At 36.7% G+C, this 18,328-nt stretch overlaps 1 protein-coding gene across 3 annotated transcripts in view; it reads right to left on the bottom strand.

Annotated features, from left to right (window-relative positions):
- Nucleotides 1-18,328, bottom strand: part of Cul3 (cullin 3) — a 92,575-nt gene that overhangs the window by 31,759 nt on the left and 42,488 nt on the right. For all 3 annotated transcript variants that reach the window (XM_026786153.1, XM_005361534.3, XM_013351703.2), the window contains 2 exons: nucleotides 11,464-11,577; nucleotides 240-400 (listed from right to left, as the gene is read on the bottom strand). In XM_026786153.1, the coding sequence (XP_026641954.1) occupies nucleotides 240-400; nucleotides 11,464-11,577 (275 nt within the window). The remainder of the gene's footprint in view (nucleotides 1-239; nucleotides 401-11,463; nucleotides 11,578-18,328) is intronic.

Genomic DNA, 18,328 nt, shown 5'->3' with positions numbered 1-18,328 from the left:
TGTGTCTGTGTGTGTACAGATATATAAATAAAGAGGAAGGAGAAAAAAATTTAAAAAGTGTCCTTAAAAAAGAAAAAACAATCTAAGAAGCTTAAGATGGTAGCCTTAGAGTCTAGGTAACTTAAAACAGTGAAAGTCTTTGAAGCTTTTAATAAGTACTGAAAATTGAAGTTTTGAATTGTTTCAATGAAATTATGACATTAAGATATAAACACTAAAAAACCAAAGTAAGGAAATACCTGTCTACAACTTCTCCTTTCCGCTCTCTGGCAATCATATCCAATAAAGTTTGCCGAAGATGATCCCTAATACACCCATAACGTACAACTTGATCTCGAAAAATTATTAATCCCAAATTGTAGACATTTTCTACATTATTTTGTTGTACATACACACGGTCCTGTAGTAAAAATAAAAACAAAATAATGTTAAGCAAAATTGGTGCAAATATAAAATAAGAACCTACAACAAAAATTATTTCAAGTACTTTTTAATTTCTAGTATCTCAAGTTATGTAAAAGTAAATCTTTACAATTCATGATTATTAAAACAAATTTAATAATAACTTTTTTCTACTATACAGCAAAAATGGGCAAAATTATAAGCCTGGGGAGTATTAAATAATTATTATAAGGAGACATGCCAGAGAGCCAATGAAACTATAAAGAATACCCCAGAAGCTTAAGCATAGATATGTAAAATTAATATTCATTTATAGCAAAAGGTTGATGTGCAAATAATTATCATTAAGACAAAAGTTCCAACTTGGAACATGTATCAAAGATATACATGTGTTAAACTAGTTCACAAGATCTTCAAGTAAAAGAGTAGACAGTAGGATAAGACACACTGAAATCTTTGCTGAGTGGCAATGCCAAGTGTTTACTTTATTGCTTATTAGCACTGAGAAGGAATTCAGCCTGGGGGTGGGCAAGAACATTTTCACAGCTTAATCCAAGAAGAATCTCCCTTTGTTACTACACTGTTGATTTTATATAATACAGTAATAATGTAGTTCTAATAATTTAAAGCCCTCCAAGAGTTCTTTGTTTTTGCAGATATTTCCATGTAATTTCAAAAGACTGCTTATACTTAAAAGGGGCTAGGACTTAAAAAAAATTTCCAAAAGACATATAATACATTAAGGACTAATTTTAAATGCTGTAAACTCAGGATTAGACAGTTATGTTTAAGCCCAACATTGGTAACAATCGACTGCAAAAAATGTAAACAAAATTCACAAAATTGCTGCTTTTAACTTGTCTTTCAAAATTCAAACCCCAGACATTTTAAATAAAAAATATTCTGAAAGGTATCTTAAAGTTCCATAAATAAAGCATTTCATCAGCACAGAGATAAACCGCATTTTAAATCTATTTGTAGTTCTCCCCTAGAAGTTACTCCTAGCCTAAGCAGTTTATAGTAGACATGAACCTTCCCAGACTGGGGAGGCAGACCACAGGGGAAAGGGAAGAATTAAGCAATGGGTACCATCCCATGTCTGTTCTTTCACAGAGCTGGGTAGGAAGTCAGATCCTGTCACTGATTTTACTCATAGTTCACTTCATAAACCAAACTGTAAGCACACCATCTATAATACATTATCTTAGAAAGGATAGTTTTTCAGACCTTGCTAAGAACAACTATAAAGACTGGCTAACAGTTTTTAAGAAAGCACTACTTGTTTAAAAATACCAATTATGATAGGCAGATCTGTAGGAGTTAGGTAGAGAGATGCAGTCTATCTATATCTTTAGCCAGGTGATCTTCATGCTAAATTCCTCCCTCCAATATCTAATTAAGGTTGAGGGGTCCCTATTATTTCCAACAGATAGATAAGAGTTAAGGAGATACTTGGCTCTATCCACAGATAATAAAGCTTCTACCATTTTAGCAAAATTCATCCTTTTCCTTCTGATGCCCTCAAATGCACCAAGACACCTGTTTACTAGGATATAAAAGATCAAACTCAGAATACAAAAGCATGTGCCTAGAGGTGCCAAAACACACTATGCTAAAGTAGTTTTTAAGATAGTGACCCTACAGAGTCAAGGAATACTTCTGGTACATGGTCCAAATAGTTTTACTACTCGAGAAATGGTATTAAAAGCCACGCTACAGAAAAGCAAGTTAGAGTAAGTGGCTACAGGCTCATGAAGTAATCACTGTGCAAAAGGAGGGAAATTTCAGTTCTAATATTCCCATCTAGTGTTCATTTTAAACAATGTTTGCTTTTAAAAATTAAACAGGTCAAGGAGGTGGTGGCATACACCAATAAATCGAGGCTAAGGAAGAAGAATTTAATGTTCTAGGTCAATCTGGCCTATACAAAGAGAAGCTAGCCATCTTAAAACAAAAGGTGGGGTCCTGGAGTTAGCTCAGTCTGCAAACTTGCTTGCTGCCAAGACTAATAGCCCAGAGTTACACTCCCAGGACAACACACATAAGGAGAAAGAGACCCCACCCCTTCAAGTTTTCCTCTGCCCTCCGTATATACAAAATAAGTACATGTTTAAAAAAATTACTTAAAGTGCCAAATAAAAGAATTCAGTAGAATATTTAGGACACAAATTCTAACAAACTTGGGTTATATGCAAGTCAGAAAACTCAGTTTTGTACATGGTAAGTCTTTATGAAACATCTGACTTCTTAAAGAGCAATAGTTCCACACCTTTCACAACTTAACAACACGCTAAAGAGCCAGAGTAGTCATGTGTTACTCACCTATACCTTCCTGGCTGACCTCACTTATGGCCAAAGTTACAAACGCTCTAATTATCTGTGAAAGTTGATGTGGTCAAGCAGGTTAATTAAACTCAATTTCTCACATGAGCATCTATAACAATGTTTTCATTCATTTCTTACAAGAGGGAAAAAACTTTACAAATACTAAGTATTTATTCTGCTAGTAAACAAACACTTCAAATCACACTTTCAAAATACCCCCAAACTAAGTATTCAATAACTAGTCTGTCAGAACATGTTTGAAGAAGCCTCATAGCTTAATCAGAAGGAAATCTGACAAAAAGTAATAGAAGTTATTTTCTAACAAGGTTCCTTTCAAGCCATGAAAGAGAGGTTAAAAAGGCCTAACACAATGAAGACAGAAACAACAGTAAAAAGGCAGAACACAAAAAAGGTTCTTTTACAGGATCAGAAAAAGATGTCTAATTAGCTAATATATTACAAAATGAACCAAATATATAATTTTGTACACAGGTAAAGTTTAAACAGTAAGCCGTACACTTCCGTGTGAACACTACTAAACTTAGTAGAAAAGCAGAGGATGTTTCACTAAACCACTGAGGAGTAGGCTCAAAATCACAAGAATGTGAAAAAATTTAAATAAATAACATTCTAGTTGTTAAGAGAAAAAAAATCGTGTACCCCATTTTTTTTGCCTTCAAATTTAAAAATAAAAAACCTCTAATAAAATAAAAACTAAAGCCGGGTTTGGTGGTACACACCTTGAATCCCAACACTCAGGAGGCAGAGGCAGGCAGATCTCTTGAGTCTGAGGTCTAGCCAGGGCTAGAAAGAGAAATTCTGTTCCCCAAAACCAAATCAATGGATGAATGGATGGATGGATGACTGAATGAATGAATGCGAACTCAAACAGAACAAAACAAGAGCAACAAGTAAATAACAAACATTAAGTGGTGGTCAGGATGCAGTAGAAAATAGTATCAACATCTGTCAAAAGATTAAAACCAGAGTTAGCTGATGACAAGCAGTTGTGCTTTGTACACACCCAAAATACAGAAAGCAGGGTCCTAGAGGGGTATGTGCATTCCAATATTCACAGGAGCAATTTCCAGTTCATAATTAAAATGACCATTGATGAGTGGATGGGACAAATAAAATATGGCGCATATATAAAATAGAGTATTATTCATACTTTTGGGGTGGGGGATAGCATGTAGGAGCAGGTATTAAGTAGAGAAAAAAAACCCACAAAACCAAATACTGTATTGCTCCACTTACACGTGGTACACACAGCAATCAAATTCACTAATGCAAAGATCAGAATTGGGGACTAGAAAGGTTATTAACGGGTAAAGAGTTCTAGCTTTGCAAGAATTTTACAGGATGGTGTTTGCCAGATATATAAAGTAAAGGCTGGAGAGCTGGATAGTAAGAGATGTTTACTGTCATATACCCAGGCAAGTATTTTATTTTTATTGCTTAACTACTTTTAATGCTATGCCTACTTAAAAACAATGAAAAAGCATACTGTGAAGACTAAATCATAGTGCTTAAAATGGTGCCTGGCACACACTATGGACTATGAAAAGTGCTGTCAGCTATCATTAAAGAGATCACTTATCTACTTATCATTGAGTAGATGTTGTTACACAAGGCTGCTATCAATCTCTTTTAAGAGTTCCTAAAGAGCCAGGCGGTGGTGGCGCATGCCTTTAATCCCAGCACTCGGGAGGCAGAGGCAGGTGGATCTCTGTGAGTTCGAGACCAGCCTGGTCTATAAGAGCTAGTTCCAGGACAGGCTCCAAAACCACAGAGAAACCCTGTCTCGAAAAACAAAACAAAACAACCAAAAAAAAGAGTTCCTAAAGAAATTGTGATCCACTTAATACAAATCTATCCATGCTCCCTGTTTTCTTCCTTTTCCCCATTTCCCATATATAATATCTTGCTTTTCACTCTCGATATTAAAATAGTTCCAAGTTTTACAGTTGAAAAAACCCTGAAATTTTAATGATCTAACCAACACATCCTTAAACAGATTCTACAGATGGTTTTGCGCCCCCTGCCATGAAAAAAAAAAGTCTTGTGTGGTAGGTACATAAACACACAGGAGAGGATCCAGGAATTTCAGCCACGCACTAAGAATTCTCTGGTTCTCAAAAAGCACCAGGGGTCTTATACAATAAATCTGGTTCATAGATATGGAAAAACAAGCACACCCAGAGGGTTAAGTAAATAAATTAATGACAAAGCAAGAACCAAAGCCAAGACTCTCTTAATTCATCATTAAGCACTTTCTCACTGTTTCAAACTTCCCGCATAATTGGCAACACTCCACTCCAAAGTAAGCTCTATTCCATGTGCTTCATCAAGAAATTTGTGCTATAAGGACAAACCCCTCATAGAGCTTCAAACCAGACAAAATCCCAGTACTGAACTGAGAAGGGTACACACAAAGTGCCACCTCTAGCAAAGCTATTTCCAATTGATACCTACTAGGAAAAGGGAAATCAGTTTTTTCCAATCGAGTGTTACTTGGGTATAACCACACTCAAGGGAAAGGGCCCATGCCCAGGAGTAGTTGGCCATTCCAGTCATTAGTTTCTGGGTAATTCAGACTGAAAAATAAAACGCTCCCAATTAGCCCCAAGTATCTTGTATCTTCTAAGATACACATAAGGAAACAGTGACTGTGGAGCTGGAGTTTAAGTTCAGCATGAAAGTGTGCCTGCTCATAGCAAACTCTAACTCCAGCTACAGGTTACCTGATACTTTCTTCTGATCTCCAAGAGCAGCAGGTACAAAATATATACATGCAGGCAAATGCACACAGAAAAAATAAATCTAAAATAAGCAACAACAACAACAACAACAAAAAAAAAACCCAACAAAACAAGAAGCAAATTTAAACTAAAGCAGTTACAAACTCTAATGCCTTCACCTGCCAAATAGGCAGTACAAAATCTGACTCCTCCCTGCAAAGGCTGAAGGACCTATGTAAAAGAGGAGGTGGAAAGATTTTAACAGTCAAAGGTGGCAAATGACTTCAAGGAAACTGGTTTCCAGATACAACAAAGATGGATGTAATATGTGACAATATGCACAAGACCTGAAAAAGCTAAAACCAGAAAAAAGAAAAGAAAAGAAGAGAAAAGAAAATTCTCAGCTCAGAGAAGAGGATCAAATCCCATCCCAACTGGGGAGCTCTGGTATTTGATGGCTGGTAGGAGAGGAAAACTCAAGTCATCCTTAGTACTACTATGGATTCACAAACACCTGGTATATTCACAACTACTCACACCCAGGAGTACTTGGCCAACACAGACCAAACTTGATGCTAAAACCAGAACAGTACATATATTTAAAAAACATGAAACGGGGCTGGAGAGATGGCTCAGTGGTTAAGAGCACTTGACTGCTCTTCCAGAGGACCAGGGTTCGATTCCCAGCACCCACATGGCAGCTCACAACTGTCTGAAAATGCAGTTCCATGAGATCTGACACCTTCACACCAACAAACATAATAAAGTTAAATAAATAAATAAAAAAATATTTTTAAAAAAAAACATGAAACAGGAAAATGAAGGACATAAAGATAAAACGAAAATCTGGCTATGGAATGAAGCTAATTCTTTCTGAATCTAAAGACTTTAATAAGAATTTTGAAAAGGTAGTCAATTCAAAAGAGCATATAATATATACTGCTTGTATGTGTTTAGTTTGCACGAGGAGCTACACTAGGTTTATGACACAATGGCTATACAAGCATTCATGTCCCTGACCCCAGTGCAGCCTAGTAGGTAAGCCATACAATACTGTTAGTCCACCTTTTCTGAAGATTTGCTTTCAGTGGCTCCAAATTAAATGTAAAATTTTAGAAATAAACAATCCCTAAGTTTAAAATAATACAGCGATTCCGTACATGAAACCTGACTGTCGCACTCTGACCTACCAGACACAATCAATGCTGTCTATAATTTCCATACTGCATTAGTCAGCACCCTATCCACAACCTCCACTTATTAACTCAGTTTTCAGATCAACAAGTAATTCTTTTATTCAAATACTTCTTATACTAAGTAACAGCTCCAAATTTCAGTACACCGTGACTACTATGAATGTTGCTAAACAACAGTTCTGAGTACAAAAAGAGCATACTTTCAACCAATAGGGCATAATCCATCAGAGACCACTAATAAGAACTCGCCATTTTCCTTGAGACGGGGTCTCATATAGCTTAGTTTGGCTTCTAACAAATTTTGTAGCATAAAATAACCTTTAACTTCTGATCCTCTTGACTTTGCCTTCCAAAGGCAGGTATTATAGGCGGGTCACCACTAATTCCACACCAGCTTTGACAAGAAATTTCAAAACTTTAAGTCAGAACAAGGTCACACTTTTTCAAAACGGAGGATTATGAGAATTCTCAGAGAACTTAAGTGATACGATTTTTGTGCTATGGAGAAAACAACAAAAACCAAACAAACTGAGCAAACATACAACAAAGGAATATCTGTGGGACAGAATAGTGCCTAGTGGATGCTTTAGAACTAGTACACACACACTTCTAAGACTAGTTATACCAATTTTGAGAAAGAAATGAAAGACGTCAGTTTTGGTCAATAGGAACCTAAGAAGAAATCAGATTCTAGCAATGGGAGACGTAGGGAAAAGACATTAAAGAAGTGTTAGGTTTCTGTATGGGCAACTAGAATGACAAATATGAGTTCATTTGGAGATGCCAAGTTTGAATGTCTTGTAGACAATGAAGGGTGTCATCAACTAAACAGACGATGTACAAACCTCTGAGAATAGTGTTATACATACAATTTGGGAATCATGTACATTACAAAGAGCTGTAAAAGTGAGTAGTGCAGTATAAGAAGAAATATCAAAAGCCCAAAGATCCCTTGATTTACAGAGGAGGAAAAGGAGGATGTGCAGGAGGGGCAGTAGCCAAGAATGAAAAAGCAGAAGGCAGGAGAAACATAGTGCTTTGTCACAAATCCAGGGCCTAATATAGTAAAAGAAAAGTGCAGTTAGCTGTGCCAAGTGTTGCTAAAAAGTAACAAAGGAGAATGTACAGTGCTCTCTGTATTCAGAGATGTATACCTCCTCCCTCCATGATGATCCCAGCAAAGACAAAATAGAACAAAAACTGAGGTAGATTCTTAACTGGGATGTGTTTAGAGTGGGCATTAAAAAAAAAAAAAAAAGAGCCCATTTCCACATTTGGTAATGAGACATTTACCTGAGAGATGGGTAAAAGCTGGGGAGATGATGCTCCATCAGAAAAATCTAGTTGAGGCCAGCTGGACTGGGACTGAAAAAGCATGGAGTAAAACCGAACTCTCTGAACATGGCGGACAATGAGGGCTGATGAGAAGGAAAGGACAATGGCAATGGGTTTTGATCCTACTGCAAGTACTGGCTTTGTGGGAGCCTAGCCTGTTTGGATGCTCACCTTCTTAGACCTGGAGGGAGGGAGGAGGACCTTGGATTCCCACAGGACAGGGAACCCTGACTGCTCTTTGGACTGGAGAGGGAAGGGGAGAGGAGGGAGGGGGAGGGAAATGGGAGGCGGGGAGGAGGCGGAAATTTTTAATTAAAAAAAAAAAAGAAAAGAAAAATCTAGTTGAATTTTATCTTGAGCATGAATGGTTTGAACATGCCCAGTGCTGGTAAGACCAACTAAAAACAAAAACATTAGTAACTCCCAAACTCTTAAGGGTACAGACCAGTTAGTAGGGAATATGGTTCCTAACACGGGTTAAAAACAAAGAACAAACAAAAAACCTGACCCATGTTGGAAGTAAATGTCTTTCTGCATTAATGCAGGTGGGGAAAAAAGAAAAGAAGTGCACACAAGTCCTACTGCTACTTCTGCTTTTCTGAGATGGAGATAGTTAAGTCCTTTACTAGGAGGGAAGTCAGAGGGCTGAGCAAGAAAAAAGAAGAGCTATAGCCAGGAGAGTACTTTCACCAGACAAAAGAGTCTAAAACCCGGACAGTGAAAAGGGCTACCAGGAGGCCTGTGACAGTGAACAAATCCTGACACTGACCCACCCAGTATGAAGTTTCCTCCAGTAGAGCACAGGAAAGGGTAAGATAGTTACTGGATCTATCCCATCACTATGCTACCTACCATATGGGTTAACAAAAACATTAAGGAACTATAAATATTAATACTAGCTAATTTTTACTGCACTTATTACTATGGCCATGCTTTACATAAATGGTTCATATAAGCTCTATCACTACCCAGATGATGATTTTTCAGTTTAGACATGAGTAACATGACAAGAAGTAATAAAACTGTTTGACATGGTCATGTAAGAAGCAGAGCCACATACAAACCTTGAGATTCCATTAATTTGGAAACAGAAATGAAACTGTTTTAGAATGAATACACATATATTTTCAAATAGTAACAAAATTTCAATTCCAAGTGACTTTATAATGGTTAGCAGCTGGTATAGAATTTAAAGGCTCAGTCCTGTTAAAACTGCAAAGAGAACAAGAGTAGCAAGCTTCCTTTACACTAGTACATGAGATATTTGTTTTCATGTGTTATCTCATTTATCCTAAAACTGTTAACACAAAATAGATCCATAACCTGACAAAGAAAACAATGCTCAGAAAGCGGTTACTTTGGTAGACCTCTTATTCCATCCCAGGAAAATTAGGTGGCCTCTCCCTCACGCTTTTGCCACTAGACACTCAAAACATCAGGGGTAAAGGCTTGTTTGAATTCACTCAGCAGAAAAGGCTCTAGTTGCTTGTTCTCATTGTAAATACTTTCCGAGTGTCATTTTATTCCATTAAGTGAAGGAAACTATGACAAGCTTTTCTTACCATACTGCAACTAAAGAACTGAAAACTGAAGAGAGTAAAAGTCGCTATGTCCAGTTCTCCAACATAAACACTGATGCAGGGCTGGAAAGATAGCTCAGTAGTTAAGAGCACTGGCTGCTCTTCAAAGGACCTAGATTCAATTCCCAGCACTCACACTGTGGTTTACAACTGTAATTCCTGTTCCACAGGATTCAATGCTCTTTTCTGGTTTCCACAGACACTGCATGTATATGGTGTACAGACACGCATGCAGGCAAAATACTTATGCACATAAGCAAATAACAAAAGAAACAGATAACAAGTCAGTAAGACTTAATAACTTTGCAGTGATGCAACAAATTAAACTGAAATAATTTAGATTCATCCAAGCTTACAAGTTTTGTTTTGTGTTTTTTGGTTTTTTGAGACAGGGTTTCTCTGTAGCTTTAGAGCCTGTCCTAGAACTAGCTCTTGGGTAGACCAGGCTGACCTCAAACTCACAGAGATCCACCTGCCTCTGCCTCCTGAGTGCTGAGATTAAAGGTGTGTGCCACCACCACTTGGCTACAAATATTTTTTTTAATTGAGAGTAAAATCAGAAGCCGGATGCATGGCTTTAATGTAAGTTCTTGGGAGGCTAAGTTTGAGGTCAGCCTGGTCTACACAGTGAGTTCCAGGACAGCCAGGGCTACAAAGAAAAACCCTATCTCAAAAAACCAAACCAAACCAAACTAAAACAACATTACCAAACGAAATCAAAAACTGAATGGAAGAGGCGGGGGAAAGCAAGAGAATAAAATTCAAGTTAAAGCCATCTCACTAAACATCTTTTTCTTGACTGATAAAAACTGAAAAACAAAAATATCAAGTGAAATAGATTATATATCCAATGAAGCTCATATCCTAAAACAAGACCGACTGCAGTAATACAGCAGCATGAATTTACAGAAGAGATGAATGGCAGCTATAAAGACTATAACTATGAGAAACTGTATTAATAAAACATTTTTGTTGCTGAAAATATTTACAGTTAGGTTTCATAAGCTTAGAAATTCAGCTTTTAACTCATACTGTAACTACCTTTACCTCAGAAAGACATATTAAATAAGGGTTTTTAGTATTTTTTATTTTGAAGCAGAAGCACTAAATGCTTGGTTTAATTTTTCTTCTTTTCTTATGCGTGCTACTACTTGTGAATGCAGGGGCATATGACTTCCTCCTCATTCTTCTGGAGGCAGAGTCTCTCAACCAAACCCAGAATTTGCCAATACAGATAGCACAGCTAATTTAGTGAGTCAGATTACTCTGGGGACCCTTAACTCCACCTTTCAAGGCTGAAAATACAGATGAGCCACTAGGTGTGGGTTCTGGGGATCTTAATCCCAGCTCTCTTACTTGCTTGGCAAGTGTTTTACCACTGAGCTGTTTCATCTCTCCAGCCCATTAAAACAATTTTTAAAATCATGTGTTTTCAGACTTTTATTCTAGTAATTAAATGAATGTGAATGATCTACACTTCATTTACACAGGTTGAGGGTGACTTTTACAAGTATTTTTACTTAAGAAACTAAACCTGGGTCTGGAGAGATGGCTTAATGGTAAAGAGCACTTGCTGTTCTTACAGATGAACTGAGTTCAGTTCATATTATCCACATGGTGGTTCACAGATACCTGTGACTCTAGTTACTGGGGATACAATGTCCTCCCTTCTCTGACCCATCAAGGGCATTGTGGGAAGTGGTGCTGATACAAGCATGCAGGCAAGACACTCATACATATAATCTTTTAAAAAAAACCAAAAGAAACAAAACAAAAACAAACAATCTACAAATATATAGCCAGTATCCAACTAAAACTGACAGAAAGTCACTCTTTTGAAATGTTGATTTCTTTTTAAAGGAAACACAAAAAAACTGTACTTACCATATACATTAGTATATCTCTAATCATCACCATGGCTGTTTGATGATCATTCCAAGCTTGATTTAATGTTTGAAGAAAGTTGTTATTCAATGAATTTAGTACATCTTCTCGCACCTATTAACAGAACAATTCATTAGTTTATGCACATAAATACTCATACATATACATGCATGTATTATTTGTTCAATAAAGTAATCAAGTAGAATCCTTAGCTTTAAATCAAAATATTAAGTTACAGGCCAGGCAGAAGTTAATCTATAACACACAGCAGACTACCAAATATGCTCATAAAATCCAGATTTCTCTCTTAAATTCTAGAATCAAAAGCAAAACTCCTAGGTATTTCAAAATACCCAGTGGCTTAACAATGTAAAATAAAATCCCAAATCCTTACAGTGAGTAAGGCTTTGTTCTTGACTCCAGGCTACCAGGCCCAATGTCCTTCCCCAGGGATGAAGCTGAAGACCACGGATATGGAAGATAGCTGCCTGAGTGCATGCAAGTCCTAGGTCTCTGAGGAGCTCTGTGACTTTGGAAACGTTATTTCACCTACGAAACTTGATTTTCCGACATATAAAATAGTATCCTCTTGCAAGATTGAAAGGACAACATCTAAGGTACAGAGAACAGTGCCTATAATTCTCTAAACACAACAAATGCAAACCTCCAGCAGCAACCATGACTGACCATTGTGCTGCTCACTCAAATCCCATTCAAATCACCTTAATTTCTTCTATTTAAATTTCACCTCCAGTCTTCCTTGACCTCTTCTTCTCTCCCTCTCCCCACCTACACTATTTCAAATCTCTCTACAGATACATACTCTATTTCTATCTCTGTATAATACATTCTATTTCCAGCTTTCTACTTCTTTATCCTTCTGCTTACATTTTTCTTCCTACTACTCATTGCTATCTGACTACGTTATATATTTATTTATTGCTTCTTCCACTAAAATCTAAATGCCTCCATAGTGGAAGAATGTCTCTTTTTAGCTATTCCTCTATCACAAATAGTACAGTGCCTGGTATAGAAAAGATCCTATCAACTTTCAACAAGTCACTTTCAACAAGTCACTTTCAACAAGTTAAACATTTTCATGACGTTTCCTCGTGTCTGATATGCCTTCTTAATCCAACCCCAATAGATCACTCACCCTTAGAAGTCTTTCCTATCTACAAGCTTGTTACCACCTTCCCTATGTTCCCTGTTGTGCTCTCAGCCCAATGGAAAGATTATTTGCCAGGAAGACAGACTCTTCATGTAATTCTTTGAAATTACAGTTGGACTTTCATATCCATCTGTTCCACATCCGCATATTCAAACAACAATCAATCAAAAATATTTGGGAGAAAAAGCCTGTTTCCTACTGAAAATAAATACACCTTTTGCTCTTGTCATCATCTCCAAGCAAACACAACATTAAAAACCTTTTTATAACATTTGTAATATATTTGCTATATGTAATTCAGAGATGAGTTCAAGTACAGGAGTATGAGCTGGACAGAAGTACATGCAGATTTTACACATGAGAACTAACTGAACACTTATTGAGTCTGGTTGCTATGGGGACCTGGAACCAATCCTAGAGGACAAGAAATGAGTACTATGCTGCACACCTCTACAAATATTCAGACTCAAAAGTCTTCCATGGTCCAACTCAATTCTCATTAATTCTAACCTAACCAAGTCTATAACACCAAACATATGTCAATTAAGTTAGGGAGAATCTCAAGCCATGGTACACTTTTGAAACATACTAATTAATGAATCAAGATATACATATCTATAAAACTGAGTTTTAAATGTATGTGAATAAAATGTCATTCCATAAGAAATCAATTACTAAGTCAGTTAAAGATTAAAAAAAACAACAGAATGCCTTTAACATACAACACACTAAGATAAAACCAAGAAAATTGTGCTTGATTTTTTTTAACTTTTGAACTAACATTTATTTATTTTGTGTGTGTTTACATGCATGCACACGCATGCATGCATAGATGTGTCTATATGTATGGGAGTGTGAATTACACCCTGTCCATGTAAAGGCCACAGAATAACCTGTGAAAATTGGCTCTATATAAGTAGGTCCTAGATACTGAACTCAGACTGACTTGACAGAAAGTACTACTCCATTTTATTAAATGCTAGAGAAATATAAGTTATTAGATTTTAATTGTGAGATCATACATATAACCTACCTTATGAGTAGTATGAAAACTACTAGCCTATATCATAAACCCAGAATATGATATATTTTGGCTTTTAAGACTGAGCACCTTAATTTTAAGGTATAGCCTCTGGAGTTGTTTCATAAGTACACTGATGATACACACTCACACACACACACACACACACACACACGCACGCACGCACGCGCGTGCACATTAGCTGATAGAGCTGTTAATCAAATACTTTTACATAAAGTTGATATAACTGTAAAATTATACTAATGGGTAGATATATAATTTCAATCTACATATTGAAGTATTAAGTGATTAAGTGTAGGGCTTGTCAGTTGCAAATATTAAGGTACAGAACACACACGCAGAAGTTGAAACATTCCCATTTACAAATGCTTTCGGTAAGCTCCATATACTTCACTGGACCACTAAGTTTTGAGAAGTAATTAAATGAGAACCTGACAATGCAGGGCAGGTGTGGTAGTAAACAACTGGGACTCAAGCACTGGGAGGAGACAGAGACATAGAATCCTAAATCCCAAAGACAGCTTTGGGTTATAAACTAACTCTATCAAAAATAAAGTGCTTAGATAATCTACAAATGAAAAGTCTTGTATTCCAAATACTAAAACATCTAGCCAATTATATTAAGAACTGAACTTTCGTAACTACTAAAATTGAGTTAATGTGAACTGTATTAAATTACTCCAGTTTGAGAATACATTTCTAATCAGAAAATTATTTCTAAATGTACTCAACACATTTGTTGAATGAATGACAAAAACTGACCAATCAAATAAGTTAATATTACAAAATATGTTCTCTAAAATGTGCTAATTTATATACTTTGATATATCAACAAATATTTCACATAATATAATGTTTACAATCTATATCAATGTGGTGGTGATGTCCTCCATAATTGTGCATTTGAATACTTGGTCCTTAGTTGGTGGCTGTAAAATGAGTAGGTATGTCCTTGCTGAAGAGAGTATGCTGCAGGGAACACCTGTGAGAATTCAAAAGCCAGGTGTAGTTTCTCATGAGTTCTTTCAAAGCTTCCTGTTTTGGGTTTGAGATACAAGCTCTCAGTTATCCCTGCCTCAGTGTCTGTTGCCTGCTGCCATACTGTCCCATCATTGTAGACCCTAAACCTCTGGAACTGTAAGTCACAAATAAACCCTTCTTTCTATGTGTTGTTTGGGTCATGATGTTTTACTACAGTAACAGTAAACTATGACAACCAGCCTCTGTGCAAAATTAAAAACACATTAACCAGCACACATTGCAAATGATGCTATTTGCATCATTTTCCAAAGAACTGTGCTATCAGTTAATAGTGAACTTTTGTGAGGTAAAACCCAGACCCAGTAAGACAGACATCGTACATACTCACTCATAAGTGCATATTAGACATAAAGAAAAAGATAAACAGGCTACAATCCACAACTCCTAAGAAGCTAGGTAACAAGAACCCTAAGAGAGACATACATGGATGCCCCTGGGAGGCAAAATAGATAAGATCTTCTGGGGGCAGGGGAGAGAAAACATGAAACAGAATGGTTGAGTTGCAGGAGAGACCAAGATGGGGAGCAATGAAAGAGACATCTTGATATAAGGAGCCATTATGGGATTAGGGAGAAACCTGGTGCTAGGGAATACCCAGGAATCCACAAGGATGACCCCAGCCAAGACTCTAAGCAATAGTTGAGAGAGTGCCTGAACTAGTCTTCCCCTGTAATCAGATTGATGACCACCCTAATTGTCATTATAGAACCTTCAGTCAGTAACTGATGGAAGCAGATCCACAGCTAAGCACTAGTTGGAGCTCCCAGAGTATAATTGAAGAGAGGGAGGAGAGGTTATATGAGCAAAGGGGTCAAGATCACGATGGGACAATCCAGAGATACAGTTGACCTGAGATAGTGGAAGCTCACTGACTCTAAACTGATATCTGGACACTAACATAGGACCAAACTAGGTCCTCTGAATATGGGTTCTGTGGTTTGAACAGTTTGTGGGGCCACTGGGCAGTGGAACAAGGATTTATCCCTAGTCCATCAACTGGTATTTTGGAGTCCATTCCCTAGGAAGGAATACCTTGCTCTGGGGAGAGGGGCTTGGTACTGCCTCTACTTGGTAGGCCAGACTTTGTTGACTCCCCATGGAAGGTCTATTCTTTCTGAGGAGTGCCTGAGGGGTTGACTGGGAGAGAAGGAAAAGAAACTGTTGTTGTTGGTTATGAAAATGAAAATTATTTTTTAAATAAAAAAAGCTAGCTTTAACCAGGTAGAAAAAAAATCAGACTAAAAGTTTTGATTGTTTTATTTGTTAAAGACTTATTTATATGTATGAATAGTTGTCTGCAGGTATATATGTGCATTATGCACATGCAGTTCCCATAGGGGTCAAAAGAGGGAGTTTAAACCCGAGAATCCTAGAACTTCACTGTGAGTCTCCTGTTGTGCGTGATGGGAAACAAAACAAGCCCTCTGCAGGAGCAGCAAGTGGTCTTAATTCCTGATCTTTCTCCCAAGTCCTATGATTTTTAAAAGCCTGGGTATACACACAAAACTTAACAAAAATAAAGTAACTTAGACAGAACTGTTATACTATTCTTATTTATCTCTATACTACGAGAAAATTCTTTTAACAATTTATTACAGAAATCTTTCTACCCTTAAGAAATAAAAGACATTTATTCAGACGTACAATAAAAACTAAAAAGATGAAAATTGCACCTTTATGAAAAATTAACAATTTTTTAAAAGATAAGTTGGCACAGAAACTGAAATGTACATAAGTTAATAAATAACTGACCTATTTTTTAATTAACACAAAAATTGAGAACAGCATAGCAATTTGTATCTGTGTAGTAACATTGTTATTTATTACTTATTTTATTTTTCCAACAGCAGGGCAAATATCCAGAGTCTGCTCTGGGGCAGTACTAGAATAAAGGACTGCACACAGCAAGCACTGAGAGAAAACTCAGTAAGTTAATCCAGGTGAGCTCCCATGAAGAAGAGAAACATGGTACCGCCTATGATGAGAAGGGTATGCAGTAGAGAACTAATGTGTGTGTGGTACCTGGACTTGCAAAATTGAAAAAGTCTCACACAACATTCTGCAGAAAACTAAAGGCCGGGCGATGGTGGTGCAAGCCTTTAATCCCAGCACTCGGGAGGCAGAGGCAGGCGGATCTCTGTGAGTTCGAGACCAGCCTGGTCTACAGAGCTAGTTCCAGGACAGGCTCCAAAGCCACAGAGAAACCCTGTCTCAAAAAACCAAAAAAAAAAAAAAAAAAAAAAAAAAAAAAAAAAAAACTAAAGGCATCTAAAAACTTTTAAAACTGGTTAGTTAAGAGAAGGAAAAGACCACCACTGGCTAGAAAAACATATTTACAAAGACCTATCTGACATCCAAAGCATACAAGAACATTTTAAAATTTTATGAAAAATTAAGTAAACTTATTTTTAACATTGGCAACAGAAGGTACCTAACTAAAGATATACTGACAGCAAATAACTGTTCAAAAAATGTTCAACACAAGCCACCATGGATCTGAAAACTGAAACAATGTGGTGATCCTACATGCCTATTAGGATGGCTAAAATAAAACACAGACAAAACCCAATGTTGATAAATATGTGTAACAGAGAACCTCTTAGTCACTGCTGAAAGAAATGCAAACAGTTATTATTTAAAAAAAAAAGGAAAAAGAAAACTTTCCCTTCACTACAAAAATAAACAAACTGGCAAGTGCAAACAGTGAGATACTACTAAGCACTAAAAGGAAATATGGAACCAGGCTGTGAAGTAGAGAAAACTTAAATGTATCACTGAAGCATAGTCAATGAGAGCAGGCTGTATGATTCCAACTGCATGATACTCTAGGAAAGGCAAAACTAAGAAATCAGTGAAATACTGGGTTGTCAGTTAGGAGGAAGGATGAATAGGCAGAACACAGAAGGACTTTTAAGGACAGTCACAGTATTCAGCAGATGATAATGGTTACATACATGCCCAAAATTATACCTTTAATACCACAGAATCAACTCACATTAAAGGCTTATGTAAGCTATGGGCTCTGGTTGGTAATGAGGTATCAACTGTATGGGTTAACAAATGTTCAACTCCATGTTGGTCAAAAGGGAGGCAGTGAGAGCCAATACATGGTAAATCATAGTACCATTCCATTTTGCTAGAAATCTAAAATTTTCTCTGGAAAACAAAGGATATTTAAACCAAAAATCCAAAAGCAGACAATTGGCATAAAAGTAAAATGCTACATGGGCAGTTCTGCTAGAAGGAGATCACTGGCTTAAAGAGCCAGCCTTTCTGGCTTTTACGCCACTTCAACTGCTGTAACAGTATTTACACAATTTTGACTCCTGATATTTAAGACATTGATTAATATTTCACATTAACCTTCACTAAAAAAAACCCCATGGTTTTATTTGCAAAGCATTAAAGAAAGGGGTTTTATTATAATGAAAATGTATCATTTGAGTATTTAAAGTAACTGTTACCCTGACTTATATGGCTTAAAAAAAGAAAAAAAAAAACTGGATTCCATAAGAAAAATTTGAACTTTTGTTATACAGATGCTGTTAAAATGAGAAAAAGCTAAAGATTGCAGAAAAAAAATTAAAGAAGGAAAAATACAAAAATTCACA

This window comes from Microtus ochrogaster, linkage group LG4 (genome assembly GCF_000317375.1).
Source record: "Microtus ochrogaster isolate Prairie Vole_2 linkage group LG4, MicOch1.0, whole genome shotgun sequence".
NCBI classification, from domain to species: Eukaryota; Metazoa; Chordata; class Mammalia; order Rodentia; family Cricetidae; genus Microtus; species Microtus ochrogaster.
The sequence above is the reverse complement of the archived record's forward strand: the minus strand, read 5'-3'. Positions and strand labels throughout refer to the sequence as shown.